The following is a 19,045-nucleotide window of genomic DNA, read 5'->3' as shown; positions in this document are numbered from 1 at the left end:
TTAGCAGTATACAGCCCGAAGTTCGAATATTAGATCGAGCAGTTTTTAGCCAACACAACCTAAACTAGAATCGAATATCTCATTAATAGTAGCGTAACGATAAAAAGACAGACGAAAACGGACGTCAGATGAAGAAGTTATGGATTTTTAACGGACTAATCCTATCCCGGCCTGTTAAAAATATAAAAATTAAAATAAATTCAAAATTAGCCGACGGAGTCTAAACAAAAGTTGTAGAGTACGTTCCCGCCTTCGCGTGGATATAAAAACGTCGAAAATAGAGATTGTATGAGGAAGATATGAATTTTTGAAGTTGGAACTCGAATTTGCGAAGCTGGTGCGAGGGTGATGACGTGGCTCGATCAGGGCCGTCGCTTGCTGATCACGGTCTGGTCTTCGGATTCGGACTCCTGGCCTCGCTACGCCTCGCGTACGAGAGGAACGCCCTGCGTCCGAGTACGCCCCGCGTTGGAAGAGGGTTACGCCCAACGGTCTTCGGTTGAGCGGTTCTGGAGCATGCCATGATGACCCATCCAAGGAGCGCCACCTGTTGTTCTTATCCGAGCCTTACGCCCCGCGTAGCCAAGGACTACGCCCAGCATAGTTCGAGGCCTCGCAGGCTATAAAACGGCAGCGAGGGCAGCCGGTTTTTCACACCAAAATTCATTCTCTCTCTAGTTTATTTCTCTCTCTAAGTGCCCTAAACCCTCCTAAACCCTAGGAAACCCCCCTAGCAGCCGAAGGAATCCCCGAGGCTCCCAGAGTCCCGAGAAAAAGGGTCTTTCATTTTCGAAACGTTGCTCCAAGCGAAACCCAATTTTCTTCAAAATTCGTTGTAACTGAGCTACGCTTACGCAATTTTTAATATAGCTTTCAAATAATTATAGTAATGTTATTAGGTCCTTAAAATAATTATTTGGGTTATTATTATAAGTTATATAAGTATCATTTAACGCTTATATAATAGTAATAATAGTCAGACTATTAATTAGTCGCGGTTATCGTTAGACTAAACCGTAGTGGTATTAATACTAGGTTTTATCGAAGGAAAATTGTTTTGAGAGTATCGAAGCGATGTCCGAGTGCTGAGTCACCAACGTATTAGGTGAGTGCATAGTCCCTTTCATCTTACACATAGATATGAAGTATTTTAATATAAATTACGTGTTATGTGTGCATATTGTCTGAATACTTGTTGTCTATGCTGGTGAAAGATTTTTATACATGTTTTAAATGATGTAAATTGTATAAAGTATTTTATATCTACAAAATATGTTGGGTAAAACATGGGTAGATGAATGATTGAGGGATAAAAGCTAAAATAGAGGAACATTAGTAGTATGGACCTAGTGCCCTATAGGTAAAGATTGGCAGCAATGGACCTAGTACCCTATAGATGAGCATTGGCAGCTGCGCCACAACCCGTAGATGTTTTAGATCTACGGTAAACGTCCTAGCAGCTGCGCTCTAAGGACAGTATCGGCAGTTGCGCCTAATAGGGAGCCTTATGACCATGACAGTAGCGTTTAAAGGTCAATACCGGCAGAAGCGCCTCATAGAAAAAGTCCCAATTCTGGCAGTTGCGCCTAAGTGATAATATTAGCAGCAGCGCTTGACCACTGTGTCATTGGCAACAATGGACTTCATATTGTTTCCTTAGGAATGAATGAACAAGGGTTAGCTGATCCTTAGGGTAAATCCTTAAGAAAATAATTTGGAATGGGTAATTGGGTTGATTGTTTGATGTTTAAATATAATAGTTATATTATTGTGGGTTGAAAACCCTATGTACTTACCAGGTTTCCCAACCTGACCCACTCAGTTTATTTATATCGCATGTGTTGATATGAAGTCACATTACACCGAGAGATTAAAGAGATATAGATCACTCGTGATAATGAATGTAAGTTCTGTTTATGCTTATGTTTCTGTATTGACGATGACATCCCAAATGTTTTAAAATAAATAAAAAAATATTTTTCTTCGGAAATGCTTTGATAACATGTTTTATTGGGAACAAATTCCGCAACATTTTTATTAAAAGAGGTACTCTGGTTTTTATAAAGCATAAACAAAATCGGTATTTTCTGGCCGTGAAAATGGGGATGTCACATGAAGGCCCGGTAAGGTGGTCCAGACATGCTAAAGGTTCTGTGAGCGGTTTAGATAGGCTGAAGGCTCGGTGAGGCGGTCCATACATGTTGAAGGCTCTGTGTGCATTCTGTTATTTGTATATGTTATATGTTTGGGTGTTTGTACTTTGGGGGAACTCACTACGTTTCGTGCTTACAATTTTTGTTTATGGTTTCAGGTACTTCAGTGGATCGTGACAAGGTGAAGGCGTGGTCGTACACATCCTCGCGTTTTGGACTTATGATTTCTGGGAAACTCTGGTAATGTGAATGTTTTGAAAACTACGCTGAAAGAGATTCTAATTTTTAAATAATGTTTTGGGAACAACGGCTTTTGTAAACATTTTTTTTTTAAAAAAAAGATTGTTTTGAAAAGTATAATTTTATGAACTTATATGGATGTTACAATATGAATATCCAAAATACTCATAAAAATAGTTTGAGAACTAGTTATTTTATTATGGGTGTACTAATGTTAAAGAATTAATGTCACCCAGATTGGATCTTGTGGGATTTAAACATAGATCAACTCTATTTAAAAGTGTTTCATACCAAACAATTACAAATATGTCACCTTGATGGTGGTTCTATATGTTTTACTTAATGTAACACTTCCTTGCATAATCATGAATAGTAAAACATTTTGCAAAATTTTCATTCCACAAATATTATATATTTAGTATTTAACTAAACATTTGTTTTTATGTCCTACAAACTACAATAAAATATCTATAAGATTTATACAAAATCTATATCTTACGGTCTACGATATTTCGTAGCGGTCTTATGAGAAATACTATTTATGGTCAAGCCCTAACCATAACTCAAATACTTCAAAAAATATTCAAACATATGATTTTGCACCTTTTAAAGAACGATGGATGTTTTTGTTTCACTCTTGTCTTTTGCCTTTAAAAATAATATCAAATTTAACAATACATATAAGATCATATGTAAATTAGCAATGAAACATTAAAAACCAAATTAGGTTGTTCATTTATCATTTAACACCAAAACATTGTTATATAGTAAATTATTTCAAGTTCGAAGGAAAATAAAAAATGATGAACATCAACATTTAAGATATTTAGCTTCAAAATGATGACATTTAGAACGTTAAGAGTTGTAATATTAAAACAGCAAAGTGAATAGAACAGCATATGATTACCTACAAAATATATGTCTTGCGCCTATGATATTTTATAGCGGCCTAATGAACTTTACTATCTATTGCCAAGCCCCAATGAAGTGAATGAACTATACTATCTATTGCCAAGTACTTCAAAAAAAAAGTTACAAACACATTTCATCATTTATTTAGTTTATTTGTTTCTTATTTTATCTAATACTATAAGGTAGTTTCTATTTTTTTTTCACAGTAAGTTTTAAAAATTTTCCTATATAAATACTAAATAGAATTAAAAATTTAGATAGGTCTCGGAAAAACACATTGTTACAAGCTAGCTCCCCCATGACAACAAAAATGTTAGGGACTGTTTTGCGGGATCTGAATTTTTAAGATCTGAATTTTTAAGAGGTCTGAATGTTTAAAAGGATCTTGATTTTTAAGATATGAAATTTTATTATGATTTTTGGTTGGAACCTCTGAATTGTTATCTGAATTATAAAAATGATTATTTTACCCTTGTATATTATTATTTTCTGAAAAAATGTTTTTGTTTAGAATATAACCGGACCAACTTCTTGGATAATATATATATATATATATATATATATATATATATATATATATATATATATTAACAAATCTAATCCAATTAGCAATCATAGTTGCTTTGTTTTGGATGACATTGCTTTAACTAAATAGATTTTTCAAAATATAATTGTCTAAGAGAAAGAAGTGAAAGTTTGACTCTATAGTAAAGAAATCAATAAAAGTACATTACTTAAATTTTTTTTAAAACTGATTTCGCATAAACTATCTATTGAACACAAATATAATGAATGGTTCTTTGACTGAAACCAAGACAAAGTCTGAGATATTGAATTTAGGTTATTAATAAAATCAAGAAATAAATCAACATCTAGAACATGAACAACCCAAAAGTCACGACTTCTTATGGGGTCGTTTGATTTGGGTTTATGAGGAATCACAGCCTTTTCACGGACGAGAATCTTACCAGTTGGAGCAGATGGGGTGTTGGTGTTGTGAGAGGTCAATTATAAGGGTGATGGTACTTGTAACTCCCGTAGATCCGGGCTAGTCAAATTAGAGGCAATAAGTGTCGAAAATGACTTTTCGGCAAAATATTATTTAGAATAAATAATCTTAACCAAGTTGTAGAATATGTCACAAGGTTTCCGTACGTATAAAGAACACCGAAATCCGAGTTATAACAAAGAAGTTATGACCCGTCGAAGTTTTACGGCAAAACCGACACGGCACCAGGAAGCGTAAATATTGAATTTACAATAGAGCGAGTTTTAGCCTTAGCGATCTAAACGTAAGTCGTAGAATACGTTAAACCGAGAGCGTTCATAAAAAGAACGCCCAAATCTGACTTCATATGAAAAAGTTATGATTTTTCGAAGTTTCGGCTTAGCAATGTACAGCATGAAATTCAAATATTAGATCGAGTGGTTTTTGGACGACACAACCTAAACGAGAATCGAAGATCTCGTTAATAGTAGCATAACGATAAAAAGACAGACGAAAACAGACGTCGGATGAAGAAGTTATGAATTTTTAACGGACCAATCGTGTCCCGGTCTGTTAATAACATAACTTTTAAAATAAAGTCAAAATTAGCCGACGGAGTCTAAACGAAAGTTGTAGAATACATTCCCACCTTCGCGTGGATATAAAGAACATCGAAAACGGAGCTCGCACACGAAAGTTACGAATTTTTAAAGTTTGTACTCGATTTTGTGAGATCTAATACGAAGTCGTTGACGTGGCGCTTTCCCAGCCATCCGATGATAATTGCTGAAGTCGCCTCAGATCGTGACACGTAACCCCTCGCTACGCCCAACGTCCGGTCTCGTACGCGTCGCGTTCGCATAACCCTACTCTGTCCAGGAGAAGCCACGTCGCACCACCGAGCCTTCGCCACCTGGTCTTCTTATCCGAAGTTACGCCCCGCGTAGTGCGAAGCCTCGCACCTATAAAATGGGTGCGAGGGCAGCCGCTTTTTCACACCAAAAATCACTTCTCTCTCTAGGATCTCAAACCACCCCTAAACCCTAAGTAAACCCTTAGCTCCCGAATGAAGCCCCGAGGCTCCCGGAGTCCCGAGAAAAATGGTCTTTCGGTTTCGAAATACTGCTCCGAGCAAAACCCAGTTTTCTTTAAAATTCGTTGTAACTGAGCTACGCTTACGCAAATTTTAATATAGCTTTCAAATAATTATAGTAATGTTATTAGGTCCTTAAAATAATTATTTGAGCTATTATTATGAGTTATATAAGTATCGTTTAACGCTTATATAATAGTAATAATAGTCAGACTATTAATTTGTCGCGGTTATCGTTAGACTAAACTCTAGTGGTATTGATACTAGGTTTTATCGAAGGAAAATTGTTTTGAGAGTATCGAAGCGTTGTCCGAGTGCTGAGTCACCACCTTTCAAGTGAGTGCATAGTTACTTTCATCTTACACATAGATATGAAATATTTTATATAAACTACTTGCTATGTGTGCATATTATCTGAATACTTGCTGTTTATGCTGGATGAACGTTTTATACATGTTTTAAATGATTTAAACTGTATACGTATTTTATATATACGAATATGTTGGGTATGCCATGGGTAGATGAATGATGAGAGATAAAAGATGATATGAGTAAACATTGACAGCTATATACTTAGTGCCTAATAAACATCGGCAGGTATGGACTTAGTGCCTATTCGACAAACACCGGTAGCTATGGACTTAGTACCTGATAGGAATTGGTAGCTATGGACTTAGTACCTATTAGATAAACATTGGTAGCTATGGATTTAGTACCCGATGAATAAACTATAGCAGCTATGGAATTAGTGTTTTACGAACGAGCATTGGCAGCTATGGATTTAGTGCCAGTCCTATATCCCTGGAAGCAAGAGACTTCAGAATAAACATAGTTGACTCTTAGGATAGATCCTTAAGAGTAAAGAAGATAATGGGGATGTGTAATTGGGTTGATTGTTTGATTGTTTAAACATAATAATTATATTATTGTAGGTTGAAAACCTATGTACTCACCAGGTTTCCCAACCTGACCCACTCAATTTATTTATATCACAGGTGTTGATATGAAGTCACATTACACTGAGAGATTAAAGAGATGTAGATCACTAGTGTAAATAAATGTAAGTTTCGTTTATGCTTATGTTTCTGTATTGACGATGACATCCCAAACGTTTTAAAATGAATAAAATATGTTTCTTCGAAAATGTTTTGATAACGTATTTTTCGTGTTTTTTCTGGGAACAAATTCCGTAACATTTTTATGAAAAGAAGTACTCTGATTTTTACAAAGCATAAACAAAATCGGTCTTTTCTGGCCGTGAAAAATGGGGATGTCACAGTACTGTACGATCAACTGGGTTGTGCAGTGGCATAGGAGATGTGTGAATCAGAGATGTTGGCGGTCAAAGTTAAGTTAGGGCAAAAGAAGGAAAAAAACTCGAATAAATCGGTGGTAGCCAGTGCAAGAGTAGGTCGGAATTGGTCAGCGCTAGAATTGGTCGGAGATGGGAGCTGCTGGCGAAGGGCTGGTGGAGGTTGCAAATCATCGGAGGGGGTGGGGGGGGGGGGGGGGAGAGTTGTGAGAAAGGGAAGAAGCGTAGGGTAAAAAAGGAACAAATGCGTCTTTTTTATTTTGAGACACATCCCCACATTTGAAATATTAAGAGCCTTCTTAAAAATTAAGAGACAAAAATTAAGATGTTACCAAACAATCTAAATGTGAATTTTTAAGAGCTTTCCTCTTAATTTCTGACTTAAAAGACTACCAAACTATCACTTAGTTTGAACTAAAACATCAAATAAACGACTCAATAGGTTTAATTGGACTTAGTCAATTGATTTCATGTTCCAAACCATGTTCCGATTTCATATTTTCTGAAACTTACTCACCGGGTCATGAAGAAATGAATTTTCCAACTTGCTTTTGTTCAACCCGTTTATTTGGTTGTCAATACCCCCTTGCATTAGGAACTTATTTAGTATGCAAAATACAATTTGGACTAAAATTGAAATCAAGAAATATTCATAAAAATTGGCAACAAATATGACCATATTTTTTTTGACCATATTTTTTTGCTAATAACAAAAATGATTATTACTTTCGTAATCCATCAAGTTGTGAATTACAAAATTGCATCCAAATAAACCCTAAAAACTTTTTAAAAAGTTATTGAGCAAGTTTATGGACTGAACTTGCAGTATGAGCAAGTTCAGGGATTTAATTTGTAACTTGTTCAAAATTTGACTACCTATTGACCGAAGATGTTACGAGTCAAACCGAGTGGAGCACCGAAATAGGCAAAGGCCGCTATATTAACCATACGAATGAAGCCTTTTCAAGCTCTCTCACCCGCCAAAAACCTTCCCATTTTCTTTCCTATGAATTATCTTCCTACCAAATCAAACAAGCTTCGATCTTATTCAATTACCCATTAATTTCTTTAACTAATTTCAAAACAACATTGCAAGAAATCACCAATTGTTGCATCATTTTCTGATTTTCATCCAATGGGTAGCCGTAACGATCCCAATGAGGTAATCCAATTTCATTATCTAATTTATTTCTCAAATTAACATTTTGTTTTATGATATCCCAAAAGGTGAGATTTTTGTTTATTGCATTCATGGGTTTTAGGAGTCTTGTTCTTGATTGCTATGACGCTATCGTATCCATTCGTGATTCAGTTTTGTTATTCTGGTTTTTGGGTTTTAAAACCTGAGATAATTAACGGTTTAACATAAATAGAATCGTTGCTTTTTGTGTCATTTGTTTCTTTGAATATGCTTTTCTGTTATTACATTGAAATTTTCAAAAACCCATGCGAGGTTTCTTATATTTTTTGTGTTTGCATACATTTCTTGAATATCTATTAATTCATGGAAATCATCAGAATCCTACTGCAACCTCAAATCCATCGTCACTTCCCCCAGAAGGTACAACTGTTGATATCCCTATTAATAACACCAAGGTAATATATTTACTCATATGCCCCCACATTGTCCTTAATTTAGGCATAATTATGGCTTTTTCTCAAATGTTTTCCATTTATCTTGCATTTAGGATTTGAAAGCTATAGAAAAGGAACTCCAGGATAAAGAAGCTGAACTGAAAAGGAGGGAAGAGGTGCATGTTCTTTAACTTAGGAACTTCAAATCACACACACACATATTTATATATATCATTTAGACTTCAGAATTTTTTTACTTATATTCATTTTCAACTGTGATTATGCCATTGTTTTTTATGAACACATGTTCATCATGCAGGAGCTAAAGAAGAGGGAGGAGGCAATTGCAAAATGTAATGCAATTAGTTATTGAAAAAATATATTTTTTTTTCTTATCTAATGTGAGAGTGATGCACATAAATCTTGCTAACATTTATCTGTTTTGCAGCTGGAGTTGTTATAGAGGAAAACAATTGGCCACCTTTTTACCCTATAATCCATCACAACATAAAATCCGAAATTCCTATCCATTTACAGAAAGTACAATATGTTGCATTTGGTTCATGGCTAGGTGTGTAAATGTAGTTATCTTCAAGCTCTACAATATTTAATTTTCAAAATTTTTTTATTTTTTCTTGTTCGTTTATACTTTCATCATTTGTAACATTTGAAGGTATCATAGTATGCCTTGTATGGAATCTTATAGCAGTGTCTGTTGCCTGGTTCGAAGGAGAAGGTATATACCCTTTCTCTATTAGGTCATTCTTTCTGCATTAAGTCAAAAAAAAAAAAACATTTGTGTATAGATTACTGAAATAATTATCTTTTTTGTTCTTTTCTTTTTCTTTTTTCCTTTTCATGTATATATTAATGAACAGGTGTTACAATCTGGCTATGTGCTGTTATCTACATCATATTAGGAATTCCAGGGTCATACATTTTATGGTATCGTCCTTTGTATCGAGCCACTAGGTATAACTCCAATCTTTACTAGTCAAATTAACACATTTATTCGTGATATAAGTTGTAATATTTTTCTTTATTATTTTCTTTATTCACAGGAGCGATAGCGCTGTAAAGTTTAGTTTCTTTCTCATAACATACAGCGTAAGCTCCATGTCATCTTTATTATTATTATCATTATTATTATTTTTGCTTTACTTCTTTGTGACAAAAATTTGCATGTGAAACATTTCTATTGGTGTAGTTTCACGTCTTCTTTTGTGCTTTTGCTTCACTTGCTCCTCCTATATTCATCGAAGGGAAATCAATCACGTAAGTTACATTTCATAACGATTATTTTTATTATTTTTCTTCACATTTTTCTGTAAATGATAAGATATGAGAAAGAGAATGACACGTGTCTTATAAATCTGATTCTTGATTTGGGTTTAATTATATATTACAGAGGGATTTTGCCAGCTTTTAATCTTCTAGTAGGAAATGCTATGCTTGGGGTACGTAGTAATATTTAAAAGAAAACACCTATTCAACATTATATGTTCATCATCCGACTTCATTTTCAGGGTATCTACCTCATTGGATTTGGATTTTTTTTCATTGAAACAGCAATCAGCATCTGGGTTATTCAGGTTTGAAATATTGATCTTCATCTTCTGATCAGATCATGATCTTCCCCTTTTTTCTTTAATTTCAATTTATGTGGTTTTTTTATGGATATGTAGCAAGTTTATTCATACTTCCGTGGTAGTGGAAAAGCTGCAGAGATGAAACGTGAGGCTACAAGGTCAACTATGATGGCAGCATTATGACATGCATGATCGAAGAAAAACACTTTTCAAGAACTCTTAACACATGTGTATATATAGTTAGATGCTAAGTTAGTTTCATTTTTTAATTTATTTGTTGCAAAGATTTAATATCTTGATGGTAATTTTGGGTCTTAGAACTTGTATTCTACCATATGTTTATACAGTTAAATGTAGAGCTCTTTGTAATTATTGAAACCCAAGGTAAAGTCTTGTAAAATGTAAACTTGTCACGGGAAAAGGAAAGAGATAAACATAGGTGCAAAAAATGAAAAGTTGTAATAATTCAAGGGTTTTCATGAAATTATTTTAAATAAAACAAATAGCAGTGGAGAAACTGAAGGCTTCTCGTAGAGGAACGAAGGCTGGAACCTGCAAGCCGAAAAAAGCCGCCATAATGCTTCAAACTTGCAGTTACAGAGAAGTTAGCCGGGAGAATCTGCACAGACCATATAATTTACAGGCTGTTTCTTCGACATGTAAGCTTCAAACCTTTAACCCTTGGTTCAATTTGATTTCTGTTCAAAGGTTTTATGGAAAACCTGATAAATTCCCCAATAGGGTTTATCTGGGTTTCAACTTCAAGCTTCAAATTCGTTCAAAAACTGAGTGTTCAACCACGAGTACTGTTAGTACCATCAGAAATACTGTAGGTAATTACAGTTCTAATCATAAGAAGAATAAGAAGAGATATGGAGGTCTACTGCCTTCGATTTTAAAGTCTTTGGATTCGGATTCCGAAGACGATGTTGATAAAACCCTGAATTTATATTACGGGAAACTAAATCCTAAAGAACAGACGGTGATTCTCAAAGAACAAAGGAGCTGGGAAAGGGTTATTAGAGTTTTCGAGTGGATGAAATCACAGCCGGAGTATTCACCTAATGTGATTCACTACAACGTTGTTCTTCGTGCCCTAGGTCGTGCCAGGAAATGGGATGAATTAAGACGTTGCTGGATTGACATGGCTGATAAGGGTGTTTTCCCAACTAATAACACATACGGAATGCTCGTTGATGTGTATGGAAAAGCAGGTCTTGTGAAAGAAGCTCTTTTATGGATTAAACACATGAAGCTTAGAGGCATCTTTCCCGATGAAGTCACCATGAACACAGTGGTTCGAGTATTGAAAGATGGAGGTGAGTATGATCGAGCAGATCGATTTTACAAAGATTGGTGTGTTGGTATTGTTGAGTTAAACGATTTGGAATTTGATTCATGTTCAGAACCCATTAGTTTGACTCAGTTCTTGTTGACCGAGCTTTTTAGAACTGGTGGGAGAGATCATACAAAGAGTATGATTACAGAAAACTCTGTTCAAAAGCCTCGTTTAACAGCCACTTACAACACTTTGATTGATTTATATGGGAAAGCAGGGAGATTAAAAGATGCAGGCGATGTGTTCGCTGAAATGCTTCAGTCAGGAATCGCTATGGATACAATCACTTTCAACACAATGATCTTTACTTGTGGGAGTCATGGGAATTTATCAGAAGCTGAATCTTTGTTGTATAAAATGGAAGAAAGAGGAATATCTCCCGATACAAAAACATACAACATCTTTTTATCTCTATATGCTGCCATGGGAGACATAGATGAAGCTCTTAAATGCTACAGAAAGATCCGTGAAGTGGGTCTTTTTCCAGATGTTGTAACTCATAGAGCTGTTCTTCAAATTCTATGTGAAAGAAGAATGATCGATGAAGTCGAAAATGTAATTAAAGAAATCGAAAAATCCGGTTTATATATCGATAACCACTCTGTTCCAATTCTCATTAAAATGTATGTGGAAGAAGGGTTAATCGATTGTGCAAAGTTTATATTTGAAAAGTGTCATAAAAAAGGCGGATTATCTTCTAAAACTTATGCTGCAATTATAGACGCGTATGCTGAAAAGGGACTTTGGACAGAAGCTGAATATGTTTTTAATTGTGAACGCGATTTAATCGATATAATCGAGTATAATGTCATGATTAAAGCATATGGAATCGCAAAATTACACGATCGAGCTTTTTCATTATTTAAAGGGATGAAAAGTCAAGGGATTTGGCCCGATGAGTGCACTTACAACTCCTTGATTCAAATGTTTGCCGGGGGCGATTTGGTAAATGAAGCACACAATCTTTTACACGAAATGCAAGAATCTGGTTTTAAACCCTCGTGTTTGACTTTTTCCGGGATCATTTCATGTTATTCTCGTTTAACCATGGTTAACGAATTAGACGAGATTTACCATGAAATGGTTAAATCTGGGGTTAAACCGAATGAAATTGTATTCGGTTCTTTAATAAACGGATTTGCAGAAACCGGGAATCTCGAAGACGCGCTTCGGTATTACAAAATCATGCAAGAATCCGGTTTTTCACCAAATCAAGTAATTTTAACTTCTTTAATCAAAGCGTATAGTAAAACCGGAATTGTGGAAGGAGCAAGAACAATTTACAAGAAAATGAAGGAATTACCGGGTGGGCCCGATGTGGTGGCATCGAATAGCATGATCAATCTTTATGCTGATTTTGGCATGGTATCAGAAGCCATTTTGATATTCGATGATTTGAAAAAAACACATAAAGCAGACGCGGTTTCTTTTTCTACCATGATTTATGTTTACAAAAACATGGGTATGCTTGACGAAGCTATTGAAGTTGTAGAAAACATGAAAGATTCCGGTTTGTTAACCGATTGTGCTTCGTTCAATAAAGCCATGGCATGTTACGCCACCACCGGCCGCCTCCTCGAGTGCGGTGAAATGTTGCGGGAGATGGTGGTGACACGGAAGCTCCTCCCAACCGCCGGAACTTTTAAGGTGTTGTTCACGGTGTTGAAGAAAGGCGGTATTCCGGCGGAAGGGGTGGAGCAGCTCGAGGCGGCTTACCGGGAAGGGAAGCGGTATTCCGGTGAGGCGGTGGTGGCGTTGGTCTTTTCGGTGGTTGGTTTGAGTTTGAGCTCTTTATCGTTGGAGTTTTTTGAAAGCTTTGAGATGGGATTGGATGTTTTTGTGTATAATGTTGGGATTTATGTTTATGGGGGTTTGGGGAGGGTTGATGAGGCATTGAAGGTGTTTATGAAGATGCAAGATGAAGGTTTGGGGGCTGATGTTGTTACTTATATATATTTGGTGGGTTGTTATGGGAAAGCGGGGATGGTTGAAGGGGTGAAACGGGTTTATAGTAAGTTAAAATATGGGGAGATTGATCCGAATGAGTCTTTGTTTAAAGCGGTTATTGAAGCTTATAAAGTTGTGAACAGGCATGATCTTGCTGAATTGGTTGACCAGGAAATGAGGTTGACTTTTCAGACTGAATCATTGCCGGATTCTGGGAGTGAAGATGAAGTAGGGGAAGCTTCTGTAAGTTTATCTGTGTGAACAAAATGAGAATTTGGTATGTATTCATATAAACGATATGTATATACCTTTTGTTGTGTTATTCAATGTTTAGACCAATTTAGTTGATTAAAAAAAATTATAGATAACATAAATATCTTTGAGAGTTTGAATCCTGTGATTATGTGAGCTAACTACACCACATCTATATCTATCCAACTTTTCCCAAGTGTTTTCTGAATCCCTCTCTCTTTCATAACCCCGATAATCTTATCCGATTCACTCCACCTTCCAATCGCTCTATACACATTACTCAAAAGAACATAACTCAAATGATAATCCGGATCCAACTCCATCATCTTCTTACCCACCCTTTCTGCAACAATAAAATCACTACTTGTACTACAAGCACCAAGAAGTGTTGTCCACAAAGACTTATCATCTTCAAATCTTGACTCCATTATCAAACTTTCAGCTTCTGCAATAAGCCCAGCTCGCCCTAACAAATCAACCATGCAACTATAATGAGCAACATCGCCTTCAATTCCATACTTTTTCTTCATTATCATAAAATACTCTCTCCCTTCATCGACCAAACCAGCATGACTACAACCAGAAAGAACACCAATGAAACTAATCCCATCTGGTTTCATTCCTTCATTCATCATATCATTAAACATCTGAATAGCATCTAAACCTTGTCCATTTTGAGCAAACCCGCTGATTATTGAGTTCCATGTTATTAGATTTCTAACTTCCATTTGTTTAAAGAGTTTATAAGCAAAATCTATGCTTCCACACTTTGCGTAAAGGTCAACTAAAGCTGATTCTATGATAACGTATCGACATCCATGCCTCCTTAAATACTGGCAATGAACCTCTTTTCCTTGTCTAACAGATGCCAACCCTGCACATGCGCGAATTAGGGTTCCAAAACTGTAAAGATCGACCTCTTTTATTTCTCTGAAAAGGTTGATAACAGTATCGAAATCACCCTTTTGGCAATACCCATTAAGGAGTGCACACCAGCTTACTGAATTTGGTTTGGACATTCTATCGAACACTTGGCGGGATTTGTTTAAAGATCCACATTTACCATACATGTCGATTAAACTGCTGTCCACAACCACGTTATCTTGGATTCCAGAAGTGATGAGTTTGGAATGAATTTCTTTACCTTGCTTTAATCTTCCTAAGTTCGCACAAGCTGATAGAATTGTTCCAAATGTGTAGCTGTCTGGCCACATTTTATGCTTCCTTAGTATTGAGAGAAAAAAACCTAATGCTTCTTCGAACAGATCGTTTTTTGTAAAGGCGGAAATTACTGTAGTCCAACAAATGGGATCTGGTTCGAGCAATTCATCGAACAGGTTACGTGCATCATAGGGGGTGTAGTTTCTGCCGTACATGTCGATCAATGAGCTAGCAATTACATGATTGTTATCGAAACCAAGTCGAAAGACAATCGCATGGCATACGCGACCTTGATTTACGTCTCCCAGCTCCGAACACGCCTTGATCACCGAAGACAATGTGAAGCCATTTGGTTCAACACCGAGTCCCAACATTCCTTTAAACAAATCAAGCGAACACCTTGGTTTCCCAACACGAATAAACCCCGAAATCATGGAAGTCCAAGAGACAACGTCTTTAAAATACAGTCCATCGAAAACCCGTTTAGTTTCGATGAAGTCGGAGCTTAGTTTGAAGTAAAGTGCGAGTAGGCTGTTGCCTACGAAGCGGTCGGTTTCGAGTCCAGTCTTGATGACATGCGAGTGCAGTTGGAGGCCATAGTTGAATGACTGGCACTTTGTGCATGTTTGCAAGAGAGTAGCGTAGAGGAGTGGTTTTTGGTTGAAATTTTTGTGGGAATGAATGGAGTTTAGGAGATGTATGGCGTCGAAAAGTAGGTCGTTTTTGCAGAGAGATATAATGTCGCGTTCAACGGTCGGTTGGAGCTTGAAAGGTGTGAAAGAACTGTGATGGCGCCGTATTAGGAGATTCATGAAGCTCTGGGATAAACGGAGATCCTGAGGAGAGTGATGATGTTATAGGAAGGAATTGCAAGTGGAAAATGATTTGTATACAAAAAATACCAATTAATTTTTTTACAAGAAACACAATTAATATGTGTTGCCAATATTGTTCTTACATTCTACACATCATATTATTGGCAACCGGTTACAACATGTAATACATTTATTTTTCATATTAAAAAAATAAAAAGTGTATGTGGAAATTATTAATGAATATCATACTATTACACCCATTTATGTCTAATTACATGGCTATTACACCCGTCTCCCTTAAAACACTCTCAAAATGCTCAGTGAAAATTAGGGTTTCTAAAACACGTAGTCAAAAAATTTCTCGCGCAATTGAAGCCTTTCTTTGAGAGATCAATGATGGCTAGTCCATCTAATGCAAACGAAACAACTTCTTTTTTTACAATAAATGTTCACTACGAAGGAATATTTCCCCCCAAACCCTTGTATACTTCCAACATATAAAAACTTCAATTAGCGATGTTGATTTTGGTGGAATTGAATTCAACGAGTTCTGTAACGTCCCAAAAATACCGGTTGAAAATTTCATTTTTAATTTAGGTTAATACATAGAAACATCATTACAAAACATTCATAACAATAATCTATGTCTGAAAACCGGTAATATCATAGTAATAATTCAGAGTACATCCCAGAAATCCATAGTGCGGAAAACAAGAGTGTGTGTGTGTTATGTCGCTACCGTGCCGGCTCCTTTCCCCTAGCTGAAGAGGTACCTGAAACAACAACTAAAAAACGTAAGCACAAAGCTTAGTGAGTTCCTCATCGTACCACATATCATACAGACACATAACATACATACTGCCAGGCTATTCTGGGGTGCCTGACTACCCGGTACGGCCATTCTGGGGTGTCGACTACCCGTGCGGCCATTCTGGGGTGCCGTCTACCCGTGTCAAGCTATTCTGGGGTGCTGACTACCCGTCGGTCCTGACAACCGATCATCGGGGACTATTTCACCCCCTACTGCTACTTACACATATATCATAACATAACAAATTATCAGACATATATGGGATGTCTGAACTACCCTTCGGTCCTAACAACCAAACTCTACTTCTATCACATATAACACATCATACTAGCATATAACATATAGTGTAGTAGCAAACCTAGATGATATCACAAAGACATTCATCTAACGTACAACTCCTACTGGTGGGCCGGCATTGTGGCCGTAGACCCACCGCTACTGGAAGGTAACTCACCTCAAAGTAGCTGCTGATCTTATCGGGAACTGACTGTCTACTGCTGTTGCAGCTGCTCCGGACGTCCTCCGGCTATAATTCCCACAAAACGATCAGTCAAACACTGCTAGATGTACTTAGGGTAAAATGACCCTTTTACCCTTGACCAAGTCGAAATCCAAGTCAAAGTCAACTTCCAGTTGACTGGACTCGCCGAGTCCTTCCCTTACTAATCCGATCCTACTCGCCAAGTCCATCTCCCCACTCACTGAGTCACCCTTGACTCACCACTCGGGACTATGGGGCCGACTCGAGTCCCGACTCGCCGAGTCCGCGAGCAACTCGCCGAGTTCCTTGAGCGGATCCCCTACTCGCTTCCAATCCACACCAGAACACCCCATACGAGGGTTTGGGGTTTTGGACTACGTTACACGGTTAATTCCGCGTGCAGGTACGAAGGGTTGAACCTTCAACGCTAAAACCCCTCTTGCTCTGTGAAAGTTCATATGACTCGTCGAGTTTGAAGAACAACTCGGCGAGCTCCAGGCAATCTTCATAGGACTCGTCGAGTTGTTCATCCAACTCGCCGAGTCTAGGACCATCTTCATAGAACTCGTCGAGTTCCCCTTTAGGACTCGCCGAGTCCCTCGACCCATTTCCCGAGTAGGCCAGATCTGAGACATGCAACGCTTTAAAACCACATATCTATGGTCCTAGGGCATGTTTACCACGTAAAGTTGCAAACTTTACGTGCATGCATGGCCCTATGAGCTCAAACATGCAATTCCAAGCTCTTTAAGAGGTCCTACACTCAATTGGGACCTCAATCACCTCAACCACAGAGACTTTATGCTACTAGGATGTCCAAAAGGTCTAAATCCGAAGTCCTTGCAGAACATTAACCATAAACACATAGAGATTTAGGTTCTTAGGGCTTAAAACCACTTTTTAGGGACAAAAAGGGGATTTAATGAACTAAAGATAAAGGTAGGAACTTTTCTACCTGAATAGAAGCCCTTCACAGAGTAGATTCCGGATCTTCTTCCCTTCTTGCACTCTTCAACCTTCTCCTTCTTCTCCCACGCTCCAAACCACCTTCACAAAGCTAAAAATCACCCACAAGGACACAAAGGGGGCTAGGGTTTCGTTCTACAGATCTCTGGGAGTGCTAGGGGAAATGGAGGTTGGGTTAGATCGTTTAAATAGGGTGCAAACACCCGGGTTAGGGTTTTAGTCCAGACAGGGTCTACTCGCCGAGTCCCACGAGCCTACTCGCCGAGTAGACAGAGTAGATCCCGCGTCTAGTCCCGCTTCTACTCGGCGAGTTAGTCCTTCAACTCGCCGAGTTCAAGGTTAAAATGCAATATATAAGGAGAGTTAATAACCAAGAATGCATACCAGGAACCAGGTGCTACAAGTTCATTTTTGTTCTTGGAAATGTCGCTAAGAGGAGGTGTATTGATGTCTACTATTGTCAGGGGCATAAATCATTGAGAGATGGGTTGAGACCACTGACAAATGATGATGATTGCACTAGGTTTCTTAATGCGGCAAATCATAATATGGGGAAGATTAGTGTATACGTGGATCACCACAGTAAACCTCTATTTGATTGGATTGAGGAACAGAAAGCAGAAGAAGGTGTTGATAGTTAAAGCTCTAATGATGAGGTAATACCACTGACTCTCTCCGATGATCCTTTTCTCAACCATATCAGTGTTATCCCTAGAGATGATGTTGTTAATGAGGATGATGATTCAGGTAACTGTTGGGATATTTTGTGTTGTATCAGTTGTAATGTATGCTAGAATAATCCATTTCGTATTGGGTTGGGCCTGTCCACCCGGTTTTTAATTATTCTAGGGTTAGACTATTTAAAGTGCATGCATGCACCATATTAGGGTATCGATTGTATTTTTGCCCTATTGTGCCTTTATAGAGAAGTTCTTTATCGAGCTTTTCTAAGGCATTGATTTTAATCATTCAGTACAACTTCGATCATTGCTTTTATTGTTTGATTTAAATTTATGTTAAGAATCTATCGATCTATTCTTATATGTTTCAACAAATGGTATCAGAGCAGGAAATTGTGTAAACCATACGCAAATCTTATGTCGAAGTGTTATTAGGGTTTTTTCGCTTTTATTGGACCTGTTCTTGTCGTCTTCATTGATTGTTGACGTTGGATCTTGATCCTTATTACGCCCTAAACTTGATTTTAGTTTTACACACCTGATTCTTTATAGGTTTTAATGAATCAACAACATGCAACACGACGATCCACACACTTTGTCTTTTAATCTTTCTAGCAACATCTGATCTACTACCAGAATCCCTATTCTTTTCCCACAAGACTACGAAGTCTAGGCTTTACATTTCGAAGACTACGTTTTAGGTATCTGTAACGCTGTGAAAGTTTACAACC

The 19,045-nt window shown here is 37.2% G+C and overlaps 3 protein-coding genes across 4 annotated transcripts; 2 read left to right on the top strand and 1 right to left on the bottom strand.

The window, feature by feature from the left end:
* Positions 1–8,144: 8,144 nt before the first annotated feature.
* Positions 8,145–10,288, top strand: LOC145095278 (secretory carrier-associated membrane protein 1-like). The gene is made up of 11 exons (XM_079033189.1): positions 8,145–8,294; positions 8,387–8,449; positions 8,593–8,626; positions 8,722–8,844; positions 8,947–9,009; positions 9,152–9,245; positions 9,335–9,380; positions 9,481–9,548; positions 9,682–9,730; positions 9,800–9,865; positions 9,959–10,288. Exons 1-11 carry the CDS (start codon positions 8,145–8,147, stop codon positions 10,043–10,045), a joined length of 843 nt encoding a protein of 280 aa, XP_078889315.1. The 3' UTR covers positions 10,046–10,288.
* Positions 10,289–10,379: 91 nt separating this feature from the next.
* LOC145092323 (Pentatricopeptide repeat (PPR) superfamily protein) lies at positions 10,380–13,487 on the top strand. Of its 2 annotated transcripts, XM_079030247.1 has the most exons (2): positions 10,398–10,521; positions 10,604–13,487. In XM_079030247.1, coding segments are annotated over exons 1-2 (2,808 nt in total). In that variant the 5' UTR covers positions 10,398–10,519; the 3' UTR covers positions 13,410–13,487. The 2 variants fall into 2 exon arrangements, with proteins under 2 accessions (XP_078886372.1, XP_078886373.1); XM_079030246.1 differs by having other exon boundaries at positions 10,380–13,487.
* An 11-nt stretch (positions 13,488–13,498) lies between these two features.
* LOC145092324 (Pentatricopeptide repeat (PPR-like) superfamily protein) lies at positions 13,499–15,471 on the bottom strand. Its single transcript, XM_079030249.1, has one exon. The coding sequence runs from the start codon at positions 15,371–15,373 to the stop codon at positions 13,562–13,564; it is 1,812 nt and encodes a 603-aa protein (XP_078886375.1). The 5' UTR covers positions 15,374–15,471; the 3' UTR covers positions 13,499–13,561.
* Between the last annotated feature and the right edge of the window lie 3,574 nt (positions 15,472–19,045).

The sequence above is a fragment of the Lactuca serriola genome, chromosome 3 (assembly GCF_051521515.1).
Source record: "Lactuca serriola cultivar US96UC23 chromosome 3, Lser_US96UC23_V15, whole genome shotgun sequence".
Lineage (NCBI taxonomy): Eukaryota > Viridiplantae > Streptophyta > Magnoliopsida > Asterales > Asteraceae > Lactuca > Lactuca serriola.
The sequence above is the reverse complement of the archived record's forward strand: the minus strand, read 5'-3'. Positions and strand labels throughout refer to the sequence as shown.

Coding starts and splice junctions, on each gene's coding strand:
- LOC145095278 (XM_079033189.1), top strand. CDS start 8,145: ATGCGAGGTTTCTTATATTTTTTGTGTTTGCATACATTTCTTGAATAT. Junction 9,010..9,151: donor TGCCTGGTTCGAAGGAGAAG/GTATATACCCTT, acceptor ATTAATGAACAG/GTGTTACAATCTGGCTATGT. Junction 9,549..9,681: donor ATCGAAGGGAAATCAATCAC/GTAAGTTACATT, acceptor TATATATTACAG/AGGGATTTTGCCAGCTTTTA.
- LOC145092324 (XM_079030249.1), bottom strand. CDS start 15,373: ATGAATCTCCTAATACGGCGCCATCACAGTTCTTTCACACCTTTCAAG.
- LOC145092323 (XM_079030246.1), top strand. CDS start 10,440: ATGCTTCAAACTTGCAGTTACAGAGAAGTTAGCCGGGAGAATCTGCAC.